The sequence below is a fragment of the Phocoena sinus genome, chromosome 8, assembly GCF_008692025.1.
Source record: "Phocoena sinus isolate mPhoSin1 chromosome 8, mPhoSin1.pri, whole genome shotgun sequence".
Taxonomy (NCBI): Eukaryota; Metazoa; Chordata; class Mammalia; order Artiodactyla; family Phocoenidae; genus Phocoena; species Phocoena sinus.
Genome location: NC_045770.1, coordinates 70,917,131 through 70,939,747, shown reverse-complemented (window position 1 = coordinate 70,939,747; position 22,617 = coordinate 70,917,131). Strand labels below are relative to the sequence as shown.

The window sequence follows — 22,617 nt, the reverse complement described above, 5'->3', positions numbered from 1 at the left end:
AAGAGATAATAGCTGAAATATTCCTTAACCTGGGAAAGGAAACAGTCACTCAAGTCCAGGAAGTGCAAAGAATCAAGGAACACACCAAGACACAATGTAATCAAGATGACAAAAATTAAAGATAAAAGAGAATATTAAAAGCAGCAAGGGAAAAGCAATAAATAACATACAAGGGAATTCCATAAGGCTATCAGCTGATTTTTCAACAGAAACTGAAGACCAGAAAGGAGTGCCACGATATATTTAAAAAAAGTGATGAAAGGGAAAAACCTACAAGCAAGAATACTCTACCTAGCAGAGCTCCTGTTCAGATTTGATGGAGAAATCAAAACTTTTACAGACAAATAAAAGCTAAAAGAATTCAGCACCACCAAGCTAGCTTTAGAACAAATGCTAAAGGAACTTATCTAGATGAAAAAGAAAAGGCCACAACTAGAAACAAGAAAATTAAGAAATGAAAAAGCTCACAGACAAAGGCAAACATAGGAAATAATCCAAATGCAAACCAGTAGGGAAGCTGACAGACAAAAGTAGAAAAATTATCTGTATCTACAATAAGCAGTTAAGGGATACACAAAGCAATTAGATATGAAATATGATATCAAGGGCTTCCCTGGTGGCGCAGTGGTTGGGAGTCCCCTGCGTCGGGTTTGTGCCCCGGTCAGGGAAGATCCCACATGCCGCGGAACGGCTGGGCCCGTGAGCCATGGCCGCTGAGCCTGTGCGTCCGGAGCCTGTGCTCCCCAACGGGAGAGGCCACAACGGTGAGAGGCCTGCGTACCGCAAAAAAAAAAAAAAAAAAAGATATCAAAGACAGTAATTGTGAGGGGAGGAGAGTACCAACACAGGATTTCAAAAATGCATTTGTAATTAAGAGAACAGCAACTTAAAACAATCACGTATACATACAGACCGCTCTACAAAAATCTCATGGTAACCACAACCTAAAAATCTATAATAGATATACACACAAAATTATCCACAACACTAGAGACAGTCATCAAATCACAAGAGAAGAGAACAAAAGGTGAAAGACCTACAAAAACAAATCCAAAACAATTTTAGGAGAGGGAGCTGTGTAAGAGGAAAGGTTCTCTAACCTCAGGAACCCCCTTCACCAGCTGGGAAAAATCAGCCAGGACAGAAAGTGAGCTTCACTGGCTCAGAGGAGTGCAGCAACAGGCTTTAGGAAGGCAGAACAAAGAGAGACCAGCACTGATGGTCCTGGCCACCTCGCTCTACTTACTCCCCAGCCTGAGATGTGTGTCTGCTGGTGCGAGGGGGCTGGGTGCTAAAACTCAGGCTTTAGGGGACAGACCTGGGGAGAGGACTGGGGTTGACTGCGCGGAGACAGCCAAAATGTACTGGAGTATGGCCCAGGCCACAAGGTGTGAGCAGGATAATGCCTGGGTCCACCATAGAAGCCCCACTGGTAATGTGCTCATGAAGGGAGGGTCAGGACCCCACCACAGCAGCCTCATTCTCTTTGTGCTCACAGTGGGCACAACTCTTGACTCTATGAGCTCTGCTAGTAGACAAGCCCTGATGGTTGCCTACACACAGAGGTGGGGCTGAAATATGAGCTGTGTCCAGCCAGCACCTTTGAGACTTTGGCAGATTTATGCCTCTGGTGCCTTTGTAAGCTCAGCACCTGGGGGACATCCAAGCAGATTATTGGTGCTTCTGTGACTAGGGCGGGTCCAGGGCTAATTCCACAGCTCCCAAGGTGGGTCCAGGTGTCCGACTATGGTGGGTCATGGTGCCTGACTTTGGCAGATCTGCACTGGTTGCTTTCTGATAACTGCGCCTGAGGGGCATCTGGGCCAACTGACTGCATTCCCACAGCTGAAGCGGGGCCAAGAGCAGTGCCAACAACAGTGTACTTTGTGAGTACTCATGACAGATGACAGGAGACACCACAGAGCATACTTTCCAGTGGACAGCTCCTGGGAAGAATACCCAGTGGCTCCTCTCCCAGTGGGAGCACTCTAGTCCCATCTACCTCACATTGCAGTTTAGCAACGGATCCGAGTGCTTTTACTCCAACACCTGGGGAGCAGACCCTGCCCCTGGCAGGGCTGTGACAGCTACAGGGCAAAGTGGAGGCCCCTGTTCAACATCCAGTGCAGGCTCTGGTCACCACAACACCAATCACACCCCCTTATCAAGGGGAAAAGGGCAAGCACACATTGAGGAAAGACGTGGCAGTCATCCATACTAAAAACAGCCTTTGTACCAAAAATATTAGACTCATCCAGGCTATACAGGGGCATTCCCACATAAAAACAGCCCTTTAAGACCACAGTAGATAACTGTTTCTCCTAAAGTCATAGAGTCAGAGAAACAAGTAAAATGAAGAAACACAGGAACTGCTCCCAACTAAAAGAACAAGAGAAATCCCCTGGAAGTACAAACGATGAAACACCTCTCCAGTCTACTAGACCCCGAGTCCAAACAGAAGGTAATAAAAATACTAAAGGAATTAACAAAGACTATCAGAAGAAACGCAGATCACTGTTACAAGAAACTAGAACTATAAAGAGGAGCCAATTAATATTAGAAAACTCATCTGCCAAGACAAAACTTGAGCTAAAGGCAATAAATAGCGAACTAAATAATGCAGAAGAACAAATAAGTGATCTGGAAGACAGAATAATGGAAATCACCCAATCAGAACGGCAGACAAAAAGACAAGTGAAAAAAAAATGAAAGCAATATACGAGACTTATGGGATAAAATAGAGCAAGTCAATCTACACATAATAGGATTCCAGAAGGAGAAGAAAGAAAAAAGGGGATTGAAAATGCATTTGAAGAAATTATGGCTGAAAACTTCCCAAACCAAAAGGAAACAGATATCCAGGTACAAGAAAAACAGAGTCGGAAACAAGATGAACCCAAAGCAAAGCTACACCATGACATATTATAATTAAAATGGCAAAAGTTGAAGTGAGGATTCTAATGGCAGCAAGAGAGAAAGTTACTTACAAGGAAACCCTCATAAGTCTATCAGCTGACTTCTCTATAGAAACACTGCAGGACAGAAGGGAGTGGCAAGACATATTCAAAGTCCTAAAAGGGAAAAACCTGCAACCTAGCATACTCTATGCAGCAAGATTATCATTTAGAATAGAAAGAGAGATAAAGAATTTCCCAGACAAGTGAAAACTAAAAGAATACAGCAATACAAAACCTAAACAGACATTTCTCCTAAGAAGACATACAGATGGCCAACATGAAAAGATGTTTAACATTGCTAATTATTAGAGAAATGCAAATCAAAACTACAGTGAGGGATCACCTCACACCAGTCAAAACAGCTATCATCAAAAAATCCACAAACAGGGCTTCCCTGGTGGCGCAGTGGTTGCGAGTCCGCCTGTTGATGCAGGGGACACGGGTTCGTGTCCTGGTCCGGGAAGATCCCACATGCCACGGAGCGGCTAGGCCCGTGAGCCATGGCCGTTGAGCCTGCACGTCCAGAGCCTGTGCTCTGCAACAGGAGAGGCCATAACAGTGAGAGGCCCACATACCGCAAAAAAAAAAAAAAAAAAAAAAATCCACAAACAATAAATGCTGGAGAGGGTGTGAAGAGAAGGGAACCCTTCTATGCTGTTGGTGGGAATGTAAACTGGTACAGCCACTATGGAGAACAGTATGGAGGTTCCTTTAAAAACTAAAAATAGAGCTACCATATGACCCTGCAATCCCACTCCTGGGCATATATCCAGAGAAAAACATGGTCCGAAAGGATACATGCACCCCAATGTTCATTGCACCACCGTTTACAACAGCCAAGACAGGGAAGCAACCTAATGCCCATGACAGAGGAATGGATAAAGAAGATGTGGTACATGTAAACAATGGAGTATTACTCAGCCATTAAAAAGAAGGAATTAATGCCTTTTTTTTTTTTTTTTTGTGGTACGTGGGCCTCTCACTGTTGTGGCCTCTCCCATTGCCAAGCACAGGCTCCGGACGCACAGGCTCAGCGGCCATGGCTCACGGGCACAGCCGCTCCACAGCATGTGGGATCATCCCAGACCGGGGCACGAACCCGTGTCCCCTGCATCGGCAGGCAGATTCTCAACCACTGCACCACCAAGGAAGCCCTAATGCCCTTTTTAGCAATATGGATGGACCTAGAGACTGTCATATTGAGTGAAGTAAGTCAGACAGAGAAAGAGAAATCTCATATGATACTGTGGTGTGGTACACATATACAATGGAGTATTACTCAGCCATAAAAAAGAATAATGTCAGTTGCAGCAACATGGATAGACCTAGAAATTATCATACTAAATGAAGTCAGACAGAAAAAGACAAACATCATATGCTATCACTTATATGTGGAATCTAAAAAAATGATACAAATGAACTTATTTACAAAACAGAAACAGACTCTCAGACTTTGAAAACAAACATATGGTTACCAAAGGGGAAAGGTGGGAGGGGAGGGATAAATTAGGAATTTCAGATTAACATATACATGCTACTATATATAAAATAGATAATCAACGAGGACCTACTGTATAGCACAGGGAACTCTACTCAATATGCTGTAATAACCTATATGGGAAAAGAACCTGAAAAAGAATGGATATATGTATATCTATAACTGAATCAGTTTGCTGTACACCTGAAACTAACACAACACTGTAAATCAACCTTACTCTAATATAATATAAACATTAAATTAAAATAAAAAATAAAATAAACAACAAAGTCCTAGTGTATAGTACAGGAACTATATTCAATATCTTGTAGTAAACTATAATGGAAAATAATATGAAAAAGAATATATATATAGTACAGCAAAGTATCACTTTGCTGTATGCCAGAAAGTAACACCACATTGTAACTGAACTATATTTCAATAAAAAATATATAAGTAAACAAAATGAGAAAAAACAGAAAACAAAAGCAGTTATAAGAGGAAAGTTAATAGCAATACAAGCTTACCTCAGGAAAGAAGATAAATCTCAAACAGCCTAACTTACACCTAAAGCAACTAGAGATAGAAGAACAAATAAGGCCCAAAGTTAACAGAGGGAAAGAAATCATAAAGATCAGAGCAGAAATAAGAAAATAATAGAAAAGATCAATGAAACTAAAAGCTGATCCTTTGAAAAAATAAACAAAATTGATAAACCTTTAGCCAGACTCATCAAGAAAAAAAGGGCTCAAATCAATATTAAAAATGAAAAAGGAGAAGTTACAACTGACATCACAGAAATACAAAAGATCACAAGAGACTACTACTACAACCAATTTATACACCAGTAAAATGGACAACCTAGGAAAAATGGACAAATTCTTAGAAAGGTACCATCTCCCAAGACTGAACCAAGAGGAAACAGAAAATATGAAGGGACTAATAACAAGTATTGAAGTTGAAACGGTGATTTAAAAACTTCCAACGGACAAAAGTCCAGGACCAGATGGCTTCACAGTGGAATTCCATCAAGCATTTAGAGATGAGTTAACACCTACCCTTCTAAAACCTCCTGCAGAGGAAGGAACACTCCCAAACTCATTTTATGAAGCCACCATCACCCTGATACCAAAACCAGACAAAGATAACACACAAAAAGAAAATTACAGGCCAATATCACTGATGAACATAGACACACAAATCCTCAACAAAACACTAGCAAACTGAATCCAACAAAACATTAAAAAGATCATACACCATGATCAAGTGGGACTTATCCCAGGGATGCATGGATTTTTCAATATCTGCAAATCAATGTGTGATACACCACTTTAACAAACTGAATAATAAAAACCAAATGATCATTTTGTATTCACAAGATGCTGTGGCCTGCTGTATCAGTAAATGAAGGATATTGTGGCCATCAAACCAGCAGCCACCCCCAACTGTGCACCCTGAGGGGATTCAGGATGGTGAAAAGCATGAAACTGGCCCTAGATAGTTAAGGTGTATATCAAAGGAATGATTTCAATGAGTCCAGACTCTTGAAACTTCCCACACGTGGAAAAGTGTTAAATTCATTAACTTGACATGTTTGGATTTCCATAATTAAGTTTCTTTAATTAACAGTAATCCTTTGATGTTTCAACTACCTAGTTTTTGATGCAAAATGCGTATATCCTGGCTCCTCCCTTACCTCTTTGGAGCAGTCCCTCAGAGCAATATGAGAGGCTGACTTAAGTCCTCAGGAAATCCGCCAAATAAAACATAATTCTCCACTTTTAGGCTGTGTATTTTTTTCAGTTGACAGTTTTGGTGACCAGGAAGGGACTCAGAGCAGACGTCTCTGCTTTGCCTGAACTCTACAAGGAACTGGGGCCTTGGTACCAGCAGAGGCCTGTTGTGCCCATCCGGCTCCGCAGAGTCCAGATGAATTTGGGTGAGTCCCTCCTGGTTCTTGGATCTCCCAATTACTGGCTGATGATCCTGAGTTTTATTTGGCGGTCGCTAACAGGTACTGGCTCCGCAGTTAAAAGATATTGGGGAGTGGCCCCTGCTAGTTGAAAAATACTAGGGGAGCCCAGTTGAAAGACACTGGGAGAAAGTGCCCCCTACCTGAAAGATACTAGAGTAACTCAACTGAAAGACACCAGGATTTCCTCAGTTTGAAAGATACTGAGCAGTCTCAGCTGAACGGTTGGTTAGGTAAGAGGTTTACCTGACATTTTCCTCAAATTGGCTATCTTGACAAGAATGTGTCAGGATAAAAGTGCACTAATAAAATTTTATGCCTGAGAAATTCAAGTTCAAATGGGAAACAGATTCTCTCAGAGAAATGAGGGGCGTCAGAAAGCCAACCTCCAACTAGCACTCTAGCCAGATTCATGTATGTACAGAGCTCATACCTGCAAGTAAATAAAGGAAATCTTGCTCTGAAAATGACTAAATGGAGCTCTTTTATTGTATACGCAGCTATGTTAGAAAAAGTTGGCTTGATAAAAACATATTTTCAGAATTCTGATGTTAAAAAAACAAAAGCCCTTCTAGGGGGAAGTTGCATTCCTCCTCCTGTGTCTTTGAGATGTAAATGTTTTATCTGATCTTCAGGCGTGTGCGAGTGTATGTGTGTGTTTTGAGTACTTGGTCTCTGTCATCCAAAAGGTACACATATGGTGTACATTTAGCAGCCAATCGAATAGACTGAGATTCTGAGCAGGCTTTTTTTTTTTTTTTTTTATGGTACGCGGGCCCCTCACCGCTGCGGCCTCTCCCGCCGCAGAGCACAGGCTCCAGATGCGCAGGCCCAGCGGCCATGGCTCACGGGCCCAGCCGCCCCGCGGCATGTGGGATCTTCCCAGACCGGGGCACGAACCCGTGTCCCCTGCATCAGCAGGCGGACTCTCAATCACTGCGCCACCACGGAAGCCCCCTGAGCAGGCTTTTGTCTTAATTTTTGCCATCTTAACCTTCATTGCGTCAGCCTGTTTAGTGAGGGCCTTTACTTTCTTAGACTATTTTTGGGAGTAAACTTTCTGGATCTGTTTAGGTCGCATCCTTCACACTCTCCTGTGGGGAAGCCTCTTGCATCCTATTGGTTTAAGTCACTATTAACATATATCTCATTAATGGCCAGACGACAGATCCTTTAAATTGGAGAAACTTCTAAATTGGTAAATTTTTAGAGAACTCTCATTATCAACAGGTGTTTTATTGATATCTATGGGGAAAAAAAAATTAAAGGTGGGAAAAAAATATATAATGGTTTACCTAAGAACTCGCTTAGTTTAAAACAAACCAAAAAAACTGGTTTGGGAAACCTTATTGTGGTTTCTGCTTTCCCTCTTACAGATGCTAATAAAAACATTAATTAGGTTAACAGAAAAATAAGAGAAAAAACTAAAGGGAAAGTCTAGAGACTCTTTCCCCACAAGGTAAACTTTTTTTTTTTTTTTTTTTATGCGTTACGCGGGCCTCTCACTGTTGTGGCCTCTCCCGTTGCGGAGGACAGGCTCCGGACGCGCAGGCTCAGCGGCCATGGCTCACGGGCCCAGCCGCTCCGCGGCATGTGGGATCCTCCCAGACCGGGGCACGAACCCGTGTCCCCTGCATCGGCAGGCGGACTCTCAACCACTGCGCCACCAGGGAAGCCCCCACAAGGTAAACTTTTTAATGGAACTTATCCCAAATGGATAAAGAAATCTTAAGATGATTACTTTAAAATGGGATAAATAAAATGAATGTTAATGGGATTAAAACAAACATCTTGATACAACATTACCTAAGGTTCAATGGGCCAAATGGAACCCCCCCCCCACTGTACTGGTACCCAACATTAAAGGACCCCAAGCAAGTCCGCTCTCTTTACCCCTGTTTAAAATATATATATTTAAATGGTGGAAGAAAATTACACTGAGGTACCTGACCAATAATTACTTGGGGCAACAATTAGGCCAATTAATCAAGTTGACCAAAGGGCCTGAGTCAGTTGGCTCAACCCCTCACTGGGCACCCCAGAGCCTTTTATACAAAATAGATTAAATGGTCAGAGAATAAAAGGAAAGCTTCTAGGACTCCTTGTAATACCAAGACTTGTTGATTGGGTCCTAAGAGAAACTAACGTCAAATGTGTAAAAGTTGGCAGAATTGAGAAGAAACTTTATAAAAATTGGTATTTATGTTCACCAATCTACAGAATGCTAATGTAAAAGACAGTTCATAATTGCTTACTTCTTAGTATTCACTAGAAATCGAAGTTTTTAAGGGTTGAGAATTCTAATTTAAATATGAAATTAAAGCTACTAGAAATAATACAGAAAAACAGTTCAGTATGCTAGAAAAATAAGTGTGTTGTGAACAAAGAAGGTATGAGGAATGGATCTGCATTTTGTTAAGGGAAAAGAAAATAATTTTGTCCTAGAGCTAGTTGTTTCTAGATGAGAAAAGTAAGAGACAAAATAATACGGATATAGAAAGTGATAGAAGGATTGTGGAAAAGGAACCCTGAGAAAAGAATTTTGTACACGGTCAGGATTGACTAAACTCAGGTTGAATTTAATTACGTAAATGGATTTTGTTATTAAAAGTAGACTGGTACACGATTGGATTTGGTTCCTCTGTTTAAAGAACAAAGGTTTCTTAGAACACTGCTTCTGACAATGGATTGTGTGAGTTTCTCTGTCTTTAAGTGATCTATATTTGCTTTTGAAATCTTTTGTCACTGTGGTTAAGTATTATTTCACAGTGACATATGATCCTATTTGACCAAGTGTTGATATTTTTGACAAACTCCCCAAATATCAAATTCTAAAGTTCTTTTGACCTCCAGCTAACTCTGGGATGCTTCAAAGGAACCAAGACACCTCAGAGAGTAATGTCAAACTAATTAGCTTATCTGGTATGATAAATTAATCAGTTGGCCAAAAAGTTCATTCTGTTTTAAAGTAAAAACAAAAGACACCACATTTTTCATTTTCACCAAGAACTTTATTTATTTTTAAAAAAATATTTAGGGACTTCCCTGGTGGCACAGTGGTTAAGAGTCCACCTGCCAATGCAGGGGACACGGGTTCGAGCCCTGGTCCGGGAAGATCCCACATGCCGCGGAGCAACTAAGCCTGTGCACCACAACTACTGAGCCTGCACTCTAGAGCCCACGAGCAACAACTACTGAAGCCTGTGCACCTAGAGCCCATGCTCCACAAAAAGAGAAGCTACCACAATGAGAAGCCTGTGCACTGCAACAAAGAGTGGCCCCCCTCACCGCAACTAGAGAAAGCCTGCGTGCAGCAACGAAGATCCAATGCAGCCAAAAATAAACACACAAATATTTATTTGGCCGTGTTGGGTCTTAGTTGTAGCACACAGGATTTTTAGTTGTGGCATATGGGATCTTTAGTTGCAACATGTGAACTCTTAGTTGCGGCATGTGGGATCTAGTTCCCTGACCAGGGATCGAACCTGGGTCCCCTGAATTGGGAGTGTGGAGTCTTAGCCACTGGACCACCAGGGAAGTCCCACCAAGAACTTTACTGAACGTATTCACTGTTTTGTTCCACTACCTTCTGCCATTTTTCAGGCAACTTCATAATTCCATCTTCCTAAAAATTTTATCTTTTTGAGCAAAGAACTGTTCCAGCTGCCTTTTACAGTATTCCAGGGAATTGAAATTCTTTCCATTAAGAGAATTTTGTAAAGACCGAAATAAATGGAAATCCAAAGATGCCATGTCTGGTGAATATGGCAGATGAATCAGAATGTCCCAGCCAAGCTGTAACAGTTTTTGCCTGGTCATCAAAGAAACACACAGTCTTGTGTTATCCTGATGGAAGATTATGCATTTTCTGTTGACTAATTCCAGATGCTTTTCGTCGAGTGCTGCTTTCAGCTGGTCTAACTGGGAGAAGTACTTTTTGGAATTAATCATTTGGTTTTCTGGAAGGAGCTCATAATAGAGGACTCCCTTCCAATCCCACCATATATACAACATCACCTTCTTTGGATGAAGCCCGGCCTTTGGTGTGATTGATGGTGGTTCATTTCGCTTGCCCCATGATCTCTTCCATTTCACATTATTCTACAGTATACACTTTTCATTACCCATCACAATTTGTTTTAAAAACGGAACATTTTTGTTAGGTTTTAGTAGAGAATCGCATGTGGAAATACGGTCAAGAAGGTTTTTTTCACTTATGAGGAACCCAAACATCAAAGCGATGAACATAACCAAACTGGTGGAAATGATTTTCAGTGCTTGATTTGGATGTTCTGACTATGTAGGCTATCTTCCATGTGGTGTAACATTGACTGTTCTCAATTAATGTCTTGATTTGATTGCTGTCAACTTCAAATGGTCTACCTGACCACGGAGCATCGTACGGCGAGAAATCTCCAGCACAAAACTTTGCAAACCACTTTTGACACATTCAATCAGTCAAAGGTACTTTATCACAGTACCTTCTCCATACACTGCACAAATCTTTTTTTGCGTTTTAGTTGTGTTTCTACCTTTCTTGAAATAATAAAGCATAATATGCTGAAACTGTTGCTTTTTTTTCCTCTTCAATATTAAAATGGCTACACAAAAATTCACCAGTTTTGATAAAGTTTTTTTAAAATGCACACTGATATGACAACTGTCACAATACAATCTAACAAAATTGTTTCGAATGAAGTTAAAGACAACTAAGTGCTACTAGAGACAACCTATGGAAAAACCAAACGAACTTTTTGGCCAACCAATACTTGCAAAGCACTGCCAAGTAACTAGTGATGAACCTTATGTTATATTGTATGTATAAATGTCATTAATACAGATATTCCAAAATTTATATGAAATTACTAAAATCTGAGATATCCTGGTATAATGTTATCAATCATAATTCTAGTTATTATCAAAATATCCAACTTCCTTGTCAACTGCATTGTAATCAGATCTTTAACCATGGCATTTTAAGTCCTGTCATTTATAGTCATTGTTTTATTCTGATGCTTTTATAAAAGGAAGATCTTCAAGATGATCCATAAAAAGGACTTTTTAACAAGTATAAGTTTCTGATAACTTTTAGATCATACCACTGAACTGGGTAAGAAATGACAAAACTCTAATGTAAAACCTGACTACTTCATCCAAATCAACAGGAATTACATGGGACTGAATGAATTTATAAATATGATTTATAACTTTATGACTTTTTGGGGAAATATATTGGCTTTTCCTCTTTGTTTTTCAGAAAAACTTTTCCTCTATTATGCTATGACCTACAAGTTGATCAAGTATTCTTTTATAAACAAAAATAAAACATATTTTTTCCTCTCTACCTAATCCTTCCATATTTGGCTTCTCCACCTGGCTCTCCTATGGACTTGATGGTTTACTGTGACCAGATTACAACTAGTTATACTAATCACTGTTTTCTCTTTGAATTTTATTTATTTTTTTATACAGCAGGTTCTTATTAGTTATCTATTAATCATTGTTTTAATTTGTTCTCTTTGTTCCTGAATTGTTTATGCTCTGTGTCTCTCTCTGCTGTACTATGACCTTATTAATGTTACTGACTATATTAATTATCCTGTCTAGTTTATAAGATTGTCTCTTACCCAATGTGTAACCAGGTCTCCAAAATAATTAATGATGGCTAAAGGTCTTGAAACAGTTGATCATACACAAACACACACAAATATATATATATATATATATATATGTATATAAAAAACTCTACACAGGATAACTGTAACAGTGCAACTCTCGTATGGAAAGAAGCAACAAGAGAAAACATTTTCTAGGTCATAGCAGACTAGCAAGATAGGTGATCCAGAGAATTTTAGATTATTAACAGGTCCTAATCCAAAAATCTGAGTGGCCTATCAACAGAATCTTTGCCTGATCTAGGAATGAGCCTTCCTAACACTGTGGGACAAAATTGGTCATGAAATGCTTCCCAAATGTTGGTTGAATTTATGATCAAGGGGAAGCACTGTGAATGAAAAATGCTGCCCTATCAATAAACAAAGGATGTTGCAGCCATCAAACCAGCAGCCACTGCAGCTACTCCCAACCGTGCACCCTGTGGGGGTTCAGAATGGAGAAAACAAGGATACTGGCCCTAGATAGTTAAGGTGCAAATCAAATGAATGATTTCATTGAGTCCAGTCTTACATCTTCCTAGATGTAGAAAAGTGTTAAATTCATTAACTTGACATGTCTGGTTTCCCTTAACAGTTTCTTTAATTAACAGTAATCTTTTGATGTTCCAACTATCCGGTTTTTTTTTTTTTTTTAATCCGGTTTTTAATTGCAAAACTCCTATACATCCTGGTTCCTCCCTTACCTCTTTGGAGCAGTCCCTCAGAGCAATCTGAGAGGCTATCTTCTAGGCTTAAGTCCTCAGAAAATCCGCCAAATAAAACATAATTCTCAACTTCTAGGTTGTGCACTTTTTCAGTTGACAATCTCAATAAATGCAGAAAAAGCTTTTGATGAAATTCAACATCCACTTATGATAAAAACTCTCCAGAAAGTGGGCACAGAGGGAACCTACCTCAACATAATAAAGGCATACATACATGACAAACCCACAACATAATAAAGGCATACATATATGACAAACCCACAGCTAACATCATACTTAATGGTGAAAAGCTGAAACCATTCCCTCTAAGATCAGAAACAAGACAAGGCTGCCCACTCTTGCCACTTTTATTCAGCATAGTACTGGAAATCCTAGGCACAGCAATCAGACAAGAAAAAGAAATAAAAGAAATCCAAATTGGAAAGGAAGAAGTAAAACTGTCACTGTTTGCAGATGACATAACACTATACATAGAAAATCCTACAGATGCCACCAGAAAACTACCAGAGCTCATCAATGAATTCAGTAAAGTTGCAGGATAAAAAATTAATATACAGAAATTGGTTGTATTTCTATACAGTAACAATGAAATATGAGAAAGAGAAATTAAAGAAACAATCCCATTTACCATCACATCAGAAAGAATAAAATACCTAGGAATAAACCTACTTAAGGTGGCCAAAGAACTGTACTGTGAAAACTATAAGATGCTAATAGAAGAAACTGAAGATGACACAAACAGATGGAAAGATATACTGTGTTCTTGAAGTGGAAGACTCCGTATTGTTAAAGCGACTACACTTCCCAAGGCCATCTACAGATTCAATGCAATCCCTATCAAATCACCAATGTCATTTTTCACAGAACTAGAACAAATAATTTTAAAATTTGTATGGCCCCAAATAGCCAAAACAATTTTAAGAACAGAGCTGGAGGAATCACACTGACTTCAGACTGTACTACAAAGCTACAGTAATCAAAACTATGGTACTGGCACAAAAACAGACAGAAATCAATGGAACGGGATAGAAAGCCCAGAAATAATCGCATGCACTTATGGTCAATTAATCTATGATGAAAGAGGCAAGAATACACAATGGAGAAAAGACCACTAATTTCAAGAAGTGGTGCTTGGAAAACTGGACAACTACATGCATAAGAATGAAATTAGGACATTCTCTAACACCATATACAAATATAAACTCAAAATGCATTAAAGACATAAATGTAAGACCATATACCACAAAACTCCTAGAGGAAAACACAGGCCAAACACTCTTTGACACAAATCACAGCATTATTTTTTTGGATTCGTCTCCTAGAGTAATGGAAATAAAACAAAAATAAACAAATGGAACCTAATTGAACTTAAAAGCGTTTGCAGAGCAAAAGAAACCATAAGCAAAATGAAAAGACAACCTATGGAATGAGAGAAAATATTTGCAAATGATGCAACCAACAAGGCATTAATTTCCAAAATATACAAATAGTTCATATAGCTCAATACCCAAAACAAAACAAACAAAAACAACCCAACCCAATCAACATACGAGCAGAAGACCTAAAGAGACATTTCTCCAAAGAAGACAAACAGATGGCCAACAGACACATGAAACAATGCTCAACATCACTAATTACTAGAGAAATGCAAATCAAAACTACAAGGAGGTATCACCTCACACTGATCAGAATGGTCATCATCAAAAAGTCTACAAATAATAAATAATGGAGGGGGGTGTGGAGAAAAAGGATCCCTCTGATGCTGTTGGTGTGAATGTAAATTGGTGCAACCACTATGGAAAACAGTATGGATGTTCCTTAAAAGACTAAGTGTTACCACATGATCCAGCAATCCCACTTCTGGTCATATATCTAGAGAAAACTAACTCAAAAAGATATATGCATCCCAATGTTCATAGCAGCAGCATTTACAACAGCCAAGACATGGAAGCAACCTAAATGTCCATCAACAGGTGAATGGATAAAGAAGAAGTGGTACACACACACACAATGAAATACTACTTAGCCATAAAAAGGAATGAAATAATGCCATTTGCAGCAACATGGATGGACCCAGAGAGTATCATACTAAGTGAAGTCAGACAGAGAGACACAAATATTATGATATCACTTATATGTGAAATCTAAAAATTATGATACAAATGAACTTATTTACAAAACAGAAACAGACTTACATAGAAAACAAACTTATGGTTACCAAAGGGGAAAGGAGGTGGGAGGGATAAATTTGGAATTTTGGGTTAACAGAGACAAACTACTATATATATATAATAGATAAACAACAAGGTCCTACTATATAGCACAGGAAACTATATTCAAGATCTTATAATAAACTATAATGGAAAAGAATCTGAAAAAGAATATCAATCTGTCTATCTATATATACGCATAACTGAATCACTTTGCTGTATACCTGAAACTAATACAACATTGTAAATCAGTTATACCTCAATTAAGAAAAAAAAAACCAACTGAAAAAAAGGGAAATTGTTCACTAAAACTGAGTGAAAGTGAGATTAAATTTGACTTTGCAAAGCAATCTTAACCAATTGTCTGTGTATATAGTAAATAACAAATCACCCTATTGTGAAATCATGACACATTCTCCATACCCAAAGATGATACTCCTGAAAAGGTTCAAGCATTAATGTTTATTGCCTTACATGTTATTAGCACAAAAGCAAATCAATAATTCAGTAGTTTGTTCCTTTATTGCAGAAGACACCTCATAACAAGATTTGAATATACATAATGGCATCAAGTTATTCTAAGATGATAGTATTATACTGGTCTATCATAATTTCTCAGCTGGTTCTCCCTGTGACCAATAAAATACTCAGTGGCTAGGATTAGGAATGTACTTTGGGGCCACAAAATAGTATAAATCTAAACAGCCTACGTAAAAGATCAAAGCTATGATCTTTGCACTTGTTAGCAAAGAATTTAACGTATGCTATGCCCACTGATCGGCAGCCAAATTTTTTTTTTAATTGTTCAATTTGTTCTCCACCCACCCCTGCCCTGTTTTATTGAGATATAATTGACTCTTGGTAGCTAAATTTCATACATTTTATGTTACGGTGTTTCTTCCTAGGTACTTAAATGTGATCCTACTAGGTTGAGCATACCCTTAAACTATTACTTTATATATCCTTAGCAAAATCTTTTATTTGCATGAACCAAGAGAAACTTCAGACTACTTTCTATGACAAATCACAAATTATTGGGAAATCTGGATTAATGTGATATTATACAAATGCTTCCTTTGTATAGGGCTTAACATCTTACATGATCTCTCCCTATGCCCAAATCCACTGTTCTAGTCTGGCTAACTCTTAATCCCCTCAGATTCAGATCAATTCTATTTCTGGGAAGCTTTCTTGTGCTGCTAAGCCAGAGTGAGCTTCCCTTGCCTGTTGATTCCACAGCATTATGTGCATAGCTCTTCCATAGCAATTATAATTCTATATTGTTATTATCTGGTTTCCTCCAGCACATGATAGCTCCAAACTTATGTTACTGATCTACGTGACCCCCCCACCCAGGACCTAGTACAGTGCCTGGCATGTAGTAGTCAACAGCTGTTGGTAAAATGCATTCCCATACAAATAAAAAACAAAGGGCAGAACTTATTTCTAAAGAGCTTAAAAGAGAAAAAAGTTTTCCTTTTTCTTCCACATCAGGTTTGCAGAAAGATTACTGGGACAGTGTTAGGAAAATAAATGTACTTGCTTACAAAAAAAAATCAGTATTTAGAGATCACTGTATTTGCATGTAAAAATTAATTGCTAGGAACAAGAGTTTTTTCCAACACGTGGTGTCTCCTGGCACCTATATTTTATATCTTCTATTACGTTAATCGAACTGAAAATTATTTCAAAATATACTGAACATTTTTAAAATTAAGTTTTTGACAAAGGCTATTCCCTTGGCTACTACTTCAAGGGCTGGAAGGAACTATAAAATATGAAAGACCTACCAAATGGTCTGCCCAGAAGTACCTTGTATCAAATTATCAGGCTAACAGATGGCAAATCATGAACTTTCACGTTTTCTTTCTTCCACGGGAGTCTCCTCTAACCAAATTTTTTCTCTATGCAGTCTCTAAACATTACCAGCCAGTGGCACTGAGCATCCTAGAAGCAGCTCAGTGAGGTCAGCTATATTTCCGAAAGCCTAAAGTAGTCATGCAGAACAGTAAAATGGGATCCAAGTGTATTCATTCCTTCTCACTTAACATACATAAAAAAGGGCATTATCTTCACAGAAAAGGTAAAAATGTATTCTGTCTGATGCTTACCTTTCCTGCACCCATAAGTCTCAAGAACTTTTGTTTTCTTTCTTCATTACCTAAGTCTGCTGCCTCCCAATTGCTAGATCCAAGCTGGAAAAGAAATTAGCCAATTAATCTTTTTTGCATAGTAATAAATATTTAAAAATTTAGAGTCTACCAGTAAATCCCAAGCTTTTTCCCCCTGTCAGTTTTCACTATAAAATGGACTCACTCTTGCTTAGGAAGTTAAGCATATGCATAATATTCGAATTAGAATATACTCCTTTTCTGTTACTTTAAGGGAAAGTCCTTTAGTTCTTTTGCAGCCAGAGATCTGGTTTTCAAAAGTTTATACTATAAGAATTACCTGGAGGGCTGGTTAAAACACAAACTGCTGGGCTACACCTCAAGAGTTTCAAACTTAGTAGATCTGGGGTGGGACTTGAAGATTTATTTCACTTCTAACAAATTCCTAAGAGATGCTGATGCTGCTGATGTAGGGTACCACACTTTGAGACCTACTGCCTTAGAGCCTTGCAGGGCCCTAGGGTACCTAATACTTTGAACCCAGGAGGCTGCTACAGCTGTTAACTGAACTTAAAACTCTGGCTATATTGATATTCTAAAGAACAGTACAATATCAGAGTCAACTGGACCCAATTTTAGTTTCTTTTTTGAACACTTTCCTTATTTGTAAGGACTGATGTGTGAGGACTTTTTTTTTTTTAATATTTATTTGGTTGGGCCCAGTCTTAGTTGTGGCAGGCTGCCTCCTTAGCTACTGCATGCGACCTCTTAGTTGTGGCATGCATGTGGGATCTAGTTCCCTGACCAGGGATTAAACCCAGGCCCCGGGCATTGGGAGTGCAAAGTCTTAACCACTGTGCCACCAGGGAAGTACCTGTTAGGACTTTTATTCTTACTTAAAGGTCTTCCAGAGAACAAAGAGAAAATTTACTAATTTTTTTTAAAAAAAGAATAGAACTCATTCTATCTTGTAATTATCAAATGGGTCTATTGAACCCTTTTATAAATCTAATATATATTATGGAATCCTAGCGATATTTTTCCCTACATATTGAAACAAATTTAAGAATTATTTCATTATAATTCATTAATCATTCCCAAATATGCTAAAAATGACTAAAATAATAAGATAGAAAAGTGGTAGAAAAGTTTCCTCATCATGTTGTCCAAAGTGCTGCATCATCTTTCAAGAAGACATCACCCCTCTGTTGTATGCTTCTAGCTCTTTGGACCCAGTTGAAAATTTTAATTTCTACTCATGACAACCGAGTAAAAAACTGAAAACTGACAGAAGGCATTTCACAATTATTAGACGAATAACAAGGTGAATGCAAAATGACAGGTAGTGTCTAAACTAATGATAATAGCAAACTTAACTGCAATTAAATGAGTTTTTGGATGATGAAATACTAGATAACATTTCTCCAACCAGGAGTCAATGAGAGACAAAATAACAAAAATATATGGTACTTTCATCTAGAAAGCCATTCAATAGGAAGAACTTCATCTTGCAATATTTTGCAATATTGCTACAACAGCCTGGACCATCCTGTTTTTCTAAAGAGGTATGTGACTATTTAATATCATCTTTTATGATATTTGTACACCAAAATTTACTTGATATGGTTTGTAAGTGGACAAGTACCGAGGGCAGGTGACTAGAAGGAATATAGAAATGAAAAACATTCATTGGATTGATCATTCTAATTGAGTTTATAATCTAAAAATGAAAATGTTTTGCAATTATAGAGCAAAGACAAACCCCGTTTGACACAAAACTATGAGCAATGAAAACACTTCAAAAAAATTCTTCAAGTATCATATTTTGATGATGCAAATCCAAGAACTAAAATAAAGCTAAAATCTATTAGAAACAGATTTGAAATCTGAAATTATATGTTTCAGTTTCACACATGACAACTGATAAGCTGTTAGCTATATTCAGAAAATGCTAAACATTTTGGGTATATATATAGTGAAAAATCAAGAAAACTAGGTTTGCTATGGTTCAGTTCATATCAAAATTTCTAATAAAGTTGTTCTTACTATCCTTTTATTCTTTTGAATATTATTCATAAAAGACTAATAGAATAATACATATATCAAACAATGATGACCCTCCCTCCGGGGCATATGAGAGTTGAAGTATTTGTACCATACTGGACACCCACTTATGGCTATTCCTTTTGGCTACCTAAGTTCCAAATCTCTACTTCTTTCCATCTGACAGTTCATATTTTTTCATAGACTAGTTAGTTCTTAACTGTTTCTGGCTCAATATAGTTAAAACAAAACAAAAAAACAAAAAAACAAAGTACCAATGAAGCTTAAGTTCTGATTCTCACTAAATCACTGTTCCCTGGACCTGGCATAGAGTAGCAAGTACCTTGCTCAAGTGCTGCATTCTAAAAAGCACATGGGTGCCTGATACATTCTTAGAGATTCTCCACCAGTTACTGAAATTAACCTCCCCATTCCTCTTACTTCCTGAAAGATAGCTTTCAATTCTGCCCTCCAATCAAACCAATGAAACCATTTTTAAGTTGGCTTCATCCTTAATACCCTTATTATAGAACAGCAGTCAATTTACCTCCTCCTCAGTACACACTGTAGTAACTCTTAGAATTTATTTCTACTATTGTCAGTGTTTTCCTACAACTGGATTCAATGATTTGTTACCCCCATTAAATGTGTGAGGTCAGTGGGCAAAGAAAACTTTATCTTTTACATGCAGAGGTTTATTAGAAATTGCTGACCAACTACGCACTATAATTGGGTTATTTTCTAAACGTAGACATATATTTAAAAAACTTAAATATATTATATTCTGGGGTTTCCCTGGTGGCGCAGTGGTTAAGAATCCGCTTGCCAATGCAGGGGACTCGGGTTCGAGCCCTGGTCTGGGAAGATCCCACATGCCGTAGGGCAACTAAGCCCGTGCGCCACAACTACTGAGCCTGTGCTCTAGAGCTCGTGAGCCACAACTACTGAAGCCCGTGCCCTTAGAGCCTGTGCTCTGCAACAAGAGAAGCCACTGCAATGAGAAGCCCTTGCACCGCAATGAAGAGTAGACCCCGCTCTCCACAACTAGAGAAAGCCCGCGCACAGCAACAAAGACCCAACGTAGCCAATAAATAAAATAAATCTACTAAAAATATATATTATGCTTAAAAGATTAAAAACACAAGCACTTAAAGATAACTCCCAATTACCAACAAAAACAAAATTAATATTAAAGAAACTGACTAAAAAAAAAAAATCACTGTCAAGGGACAAGTTACTACTGTATTGCACTAAAATATAGAATTAGCAACATAATCCTTTTCAGATAATGTGTGAAGGTCCTAGGACCTAATCTTGAATTGCAACCGTAACCACCTCTTTTAAAGAAAATGCTTATAGGATTGGAAAAGGTCTTAAAGGTCATCTAGTTTAAACTGATCCCATCAAAAGCTGTAGAGATTTAATTACTTAATCCCTTTACCTTTGTTAAATTACCTAATATCACCTAGAGTTTTGTGTCAAACTAAAAGATTATTTCTTTGATTCTAGCAAAACAGGTGCTTGACATTCTAGCAATCAAGTCACAGTTAAATACCAGGAGGAAAACAATGTAATAGTTTTTAGAAGGGCACCCAGATTACTCAAAAGCCTAGATACATTCCTGGTAGGTACTGGCCTACCACATTAACAAGAAAAGATCTCAAAGCCAGTTGTAGGGAGGAACAGCGGGTATGAGTAAATCTCACTATATAACTATTTGTCCCCAAATCTTTACTGATTACTAATCTTTCTGCACAGCTAAAATCAATTTCAGTAAAGAGCCTTACTATTCTGGACCTAACCCCACCACTTACCCAAAGAGGGATGAGTCTTAGCATCATCTCATTTGCTACAACTGATGCACTAACAGTGTTCAGTGAGCTTTTTATAGTTCGCAAAGTAAAATATTATGAAAGGAACTCAACTGCACTATAGAAAATAAACTCTACACATTCAGAAACTGACAGCACTTTAAACAACCTAAAGAATACTAGATGTCCTCCCTTCTTCACTCTTAACTATGACCTCTCCATCGCCCCCCACCCCCCGCCCAGTTTCCCCATCAACGTTTCCATGGCATTTATCCATTGTATGAAGGACCCAGTTTTACGTTTACTGGTTACTGCAGCGTCCATGACACCGCGCTAGGGGCTAGTACAAACACAAAAGGCCTAGGATAAACACCACAGTTATTCATCTTTGAATTCCCAACACCTGGCACAGCAGTAAATATTTAATGGTTTACTTTAAGGAATGAATGCTTTGCAATTTAAACTGGCAACTGTAGGGGGAGGGAGGAGAGGGAAGAGAGGTACTTGACATCGAAACGGGCTTCTACGTCTCAACGTATTAGGCCTCAGCACGGTGCGCCAGAACCAAATTATTCCCCTGGTACCATTTTTCCGTTCAATATTTTCTTGGTTTACTCTTAATAGTACAGTTAAGTTTAACTCTTAACAGTACATTGCAAAAATAATCCCGGCCAGAAAAATCTTTCCAAATTTGCATGAACATCTTGACTTTATCACAGTAGCATTTTAAGCCTAAAACAGGGAGGATCTTGCCGTTTCTACTGAATAGAAAGGCCCCATAAAGAAGCTGCATCAGCCCACGAACAGGCAAACATGGTCCCTTGACTAAGCTCTTTCACTTCTCAACCATTCAGGATTTCCTTCCTCGATTCCCCTTCCTACGCAGGCCTCCGGCTCTTAGCATGCGGGCCTCTTCAAACATTCCAACTCAAATTAAGCAAAAGGGATATTTCCCATTCTACTCGGTCCTCCCCCTCGGCCCTCCCCCTTCAGGTCACCTCAGACGCTTCCTCCGTCTTCATCCACCCTTCCCGGCCTACCCGAGCCTTTAGTAGGCCTCAACCCTCCACCACTCCGCCATTGTTATTTACATCGTCGTCTGGGGAGGCTGAACGCTTCACCCCGTGCGGATGGGACTCTCTGGCAGCACTCATCGTTGCGGAGACCCCAACGGGAAATGCCGAACCCACTCGCCGTTCTCCTCAGCCGCGGCGCCAGCACCCCGCAGTCCGCCACCAGCCCAAGGAGCGCCACTCCACAACGCAGAGCCTCTCCGGGTCTTCTCCGCCACTGTCGTCACCGCCGCGTGCGCTCTCCACCCCGGAGCGCTCTGGGAGTTGTAGTTTTCTGGTTCACCACATACCGCCTGAACAAAGGGGACGGAGGGTTGACTAAAACTACAAATCCCAAGAAGCCCAGCGGCGCAGCTCGCGCTGTGTGGCGGGAGTGCCCGCCGAAGCTGCGTCTTCCTCGGCTGGTGGAGGGAGCTTTTCCTCGGGTGGATATGGCGGTGATCCTTGGGCTCAAGCTTCGTCGCTACAGAAAGAGACTTAGGCCGGCTTTTCGCATTTCCCTGTGAGACGCTGCCCCATTGACAAATGCATTCGTTATAGTTAAGCACCTAGGTTTAAAGGTAATGTTTGAGGCTTATTGAATC

The 22,617-nt window shown here is 39.1% G+C and overlaps 1 protein-coding gene across 1 annotated transcript in view; it reads right to left on the bottom strand.

Annotated features, from left to right (window-relative positions):
- The window catches only part of C8H11orf58 (chromosome 8 C11orf58 homolog), a 29,464-nt gene extending 7,190 nt beyond the window's left edge, over positions 1 to 22,274 (bottom strand). The window contains exons 1-2 of the mRNA XM_032640566.1: positions 22,052 to 22,274; positions 17,107 to 17,190 (exon numbers count right to left, since the gene is read on the bottom strand). Of these exons, the coding sequence (XP_032496457.1) occupies positions 17,107 to 17,190; positions 22,052 to 22,114 (147 nt within the window). The 5' untranslated portion in view covers positions 22,115 to 22,274. The remainder of the gene's footprint in view (positions 1 to 17,106; positions 17,191 to 22,051) is intronic.
- Between the last annotated feature and the right edge of the window lie 343 nt (positions 22,275 to 22,617).